We start from the raw sequence: 2,991 nt of genomic DNA, 5'->3' as shown, positions 1-2,991 counted from the left end.
CGCACCGAGGCGGACCTGGCGGAGACGGTGCATGTGCTGGAGGAGCTGTCGGAGCGGAAGCGACGCGCGCTGGGGACGCAGTGAGCCCCTGGCGCGGGTGGGTGGCTGCACGCACAGCCCCGCTGCCCCCCTCTCTCTCTCTCTCTCCCTCTCCCTCTCCCTCTCCCCCCACCCTCACGCCACACTCGGCGTCAGCCGAGGCACACCGCTTCTTGTATCCCTCTCTCTCTCTCTCTGTCTGTCTGTGCATCTCCTCTCTCTCTCTTGTCCCGTCACGTGCTCTGCAGGAACGAAGAAAAGAGTAACAGTGGTGAGTGCGCACCTGCACTCCCTTCACGTGGCGGCTTCATGTTTGGCGAGAAGATCACGCGCTCGCCCAGTGCGGGCATGAATTCCGCCGGTACTGAGAAGGAGGAGGGGGAGGAGAAGCAGGCGACGCCCACTGTCACCATCGCTGCTGGCGTGCCCTACACCGATGCGGAGAAGGCACTGCTGCAGTCGCAACTAAAAGCACAACCAAAGCCGCCGCCGCCGCCGAAGCAGGAATTGGGGGACGCGTGGGTCTCGACAACGTTGCCGCTGCTGGTCTCCATGGTGGAGAAGGTGCTGCAGCTTGCCGCACAGCACTGCGAGGACGGCGGCGATGCTGACATCAGCAGCACCACCAGCGACAACACCAACACGTCAACGAAAGCCACCACCGCGGGCCCTGTGACGTCGGCGAGCAAGTTAGATCGCTTCCTCGAGGAGAACACATACATCGTGGAGCAGCTGCGGCTGCAGCAGTGGCCTTTCTTCACGCTGCCGCGGCTGTGGGAGGTGCTCGCCGACCCTTTCAAGTACAATACCAACGCGAGGGGGAGGCTTAGGGCGGAGAAGCTGCAGGCGGCGGTGCGGCGCTGCGTGCTGGTGTCGTCTCCGCTGCTCACCGCGCCGCTGCCGGATGCCGGGTAGGCGGGCGCTTCACGCTTCTCGTCGCCCCGTCGCTCACACTCTCGTAGGCCACCCACCCTTTTTTTTTTTTCTTATTGTGTCCGGCACGTGGTGCTGGTGGAATAGACCTTCGCTCCTCCTGTCTCCTGCGCACGCTTACACTGCGCTCTGCTGGCTGGCCCCTTCCCTTAACTCTTGGCCTACTGCCGTTCTTCTTGTTTTTTGCTTTTTTCTCTCTCTCTCTCTCTCTGTCTTCTCTTGCCACCGCAGCAGTGGGGCCGCTGGGAGAAGCCGAGGCCGAGTGCGAAACCGTAATAACACGCAGGGAGGCGTGAAGGGGATAACGGAAACGAAAGAAAGGCAATCCAAAAAGAACAACAAAAAAAAAAAGAAACGTAAATGATCGACCCGCATCTCTTCTGCGGGCCGGAGTTCACGCTGGAGGTCCCAGCGGAGCACCAGCTCCCACTCCTACCCAGCCTGGTGCTGCAGCTGCAGACGGAGTTGTACAATCTCCTGTCACCGGCTGTGCGACGCAAGATACACGCGACGCACAACAGCAGCAGCGCCGCCGCTGTGCCACCACCCCCTGATTCTCTTCTCTTCGTGGATGTGCAGCCAATAATTCCACAGGGCTCAGTCAAGGAGGATGCCGCGGCGGCTGAAGGGACCATCCATCTTGTGCTGCTTGTTACGGACTCCCGTGCTGCGGCAGAGTTGTTTCTAATTGTACTGCGGAACCCATTCATTGCGCTGCCGCACCGCATGCGGCTGCGTAGTCGCTGTACTAGCAGCAGCAGCGGTGGTGGCGGTGAGAAGGGACGCACCCCGCCGGCGGAGATACTGCGCAGGAAGGAGGCACTGCGCTCTCGTATGAACTTTGACGAGGATTTGTGGCGCACGCTGCAGGAGACCCTCACTCCTGAGTGGATGCAGGAATTTGAGGCACAACACTTGCGGCAGCACGACGGTGCGGCCGCTATGCGTGAGGCACAGCGGCACGAGCAGCGTGTGGAGAGTGTTCTGCGCTACTGCGAGAAGGAAGTGCAATACGTTGGTGTCATGGACGATGCAGGCAAGGCAAGCCCTTTCCTCACGGCGATGGGTCTCTTCTACCGACTCGGCCTCACTCACCGCGACGCGCTGCTGCACTTTGCTCGGCACCCACGACGCACAGTCCGTGCAATTGCCCTCTTCATTGCGCGCTACACCGTCGCGCCGGAGGAGTTAGAGCCGTTCTTCGCTCCATCCATCACCGACGAGGTGGTGGTCGCATGTGCCGACGATCTGCAGGTAACGAGCTCGATGCGGCAGCTCTGTGCGGACTTGCTGCTGTGCGACGAGGTGTGCGAGGCGTGGCCGCCGACGTACCACCCGCACTGGATCGAGCACACGGTGCGGCCAATGATGCAGCGTGTGGAGGCGGAGTGCAAGCGGCGTGAGGAACTCCGAGAGGCACGCGCCGGTGACGGCAACAAGAACACGGCGGCAGCAGCAGCAGTAGCAGCAGCAGCAGCAAAGCCAGGTGGAGGTGCGGTGGTGCGTGGGGCGGGGACAGGCGTTGGTGTATTCGGCTTCCGCAGCATCCATGACCTGCAGAGGTACGTGAGGGAGAAGGAGCGGGTGCTGGTGCCGCAGCGTATTGTGACCATGTCTGCGGCGGCGCGAGATGGTGCCGTAGATGGTGCTGCAGCAGACTTGGTCAGGTCCAACGACAATGATGATGCTGATGATGATGATGATGATGACTTTTTGATCAAGGTGCGGCTGGAGGGCGATGACAGGGTGTCGCACAGCAGTGTTGTTGCTGGGCAGGGACACGGTAGTCGGCCCGCACAGCAGCAGCAGCAACAACAACAGAAGAAGAAAGATGCATCAAGGCGAAAGCGGCAGCGGGAGGCGACGGCAACAAATACACGTGCGTTGGTGGTAACAGGGGCATACCGCGCTGTCCTGCGCCTCCTCGGCCGCACAGAGCCGTTCGACAAGCGTTCAGAGCACTACCTAACTTTCTGAGTGGCTTGCGCCTCTGCGTGTGTGTGTGTGTGTGTGTGTGTG

At 61.3% G+C, this 2,991-nt stretch overlaps 2 protein-coding genes across 2 annotated transcripts; both read left to right on the top strand.

The window, feature by feature from the left end:
• Positions 1 to 348: 348 nt before the first annotated feature.
• DQ04_15151010 (hypothetical protein) lies at positions 349 to 954 on the top strand (the record flags this gene model as incomplete). Its single annotated transcript, XM_009317271.1, has 1 exon — positions 349 to 954. One exon carries the CDS (start codon positions 349 to 351, stop codon positions 952 to 954), a length of 606 nt encoding a protein of 201 aa, XP_009315546.1.
• Positions 955 to 1,332: 378 nt separating this feature from the next.
• DQ04_15151000 (hypothetical protein) lies at positions 1,333 to 2,949 on the top strand (the record flags this gene model as incomplete). The annotated part of the gene is made up of 1 exon (XM_009317270.1): positions 1,333 to 2,949. One exon carries the CDS (start codon positions 1,333 to 1,335, stop codon positions 2,947 to 2,949), a length of 1,617 nt encoding a protein of 538 aa, XP_009315545.1.
• Positions 2,950 to 2,991: the final 42 nt, after the last annotated feature.

Source organism: Trypanosoma grayi, assembly GCF_000691245.1.
Source record: "Trypanosoma grayi strain ANR4 Tgr_1515_V1, whole genome shotgun sequence".
Taxonomy (NCBI): Eukaryota; Euglenozoa; class Kinetoplastea; order Trypanosomatida; family Trypanosomatidae; genus Trypanosoma; species Trypanosoma grayi.
This window is presented reverse-complemented; position numbering and strand designations above follow the sequence as displayed.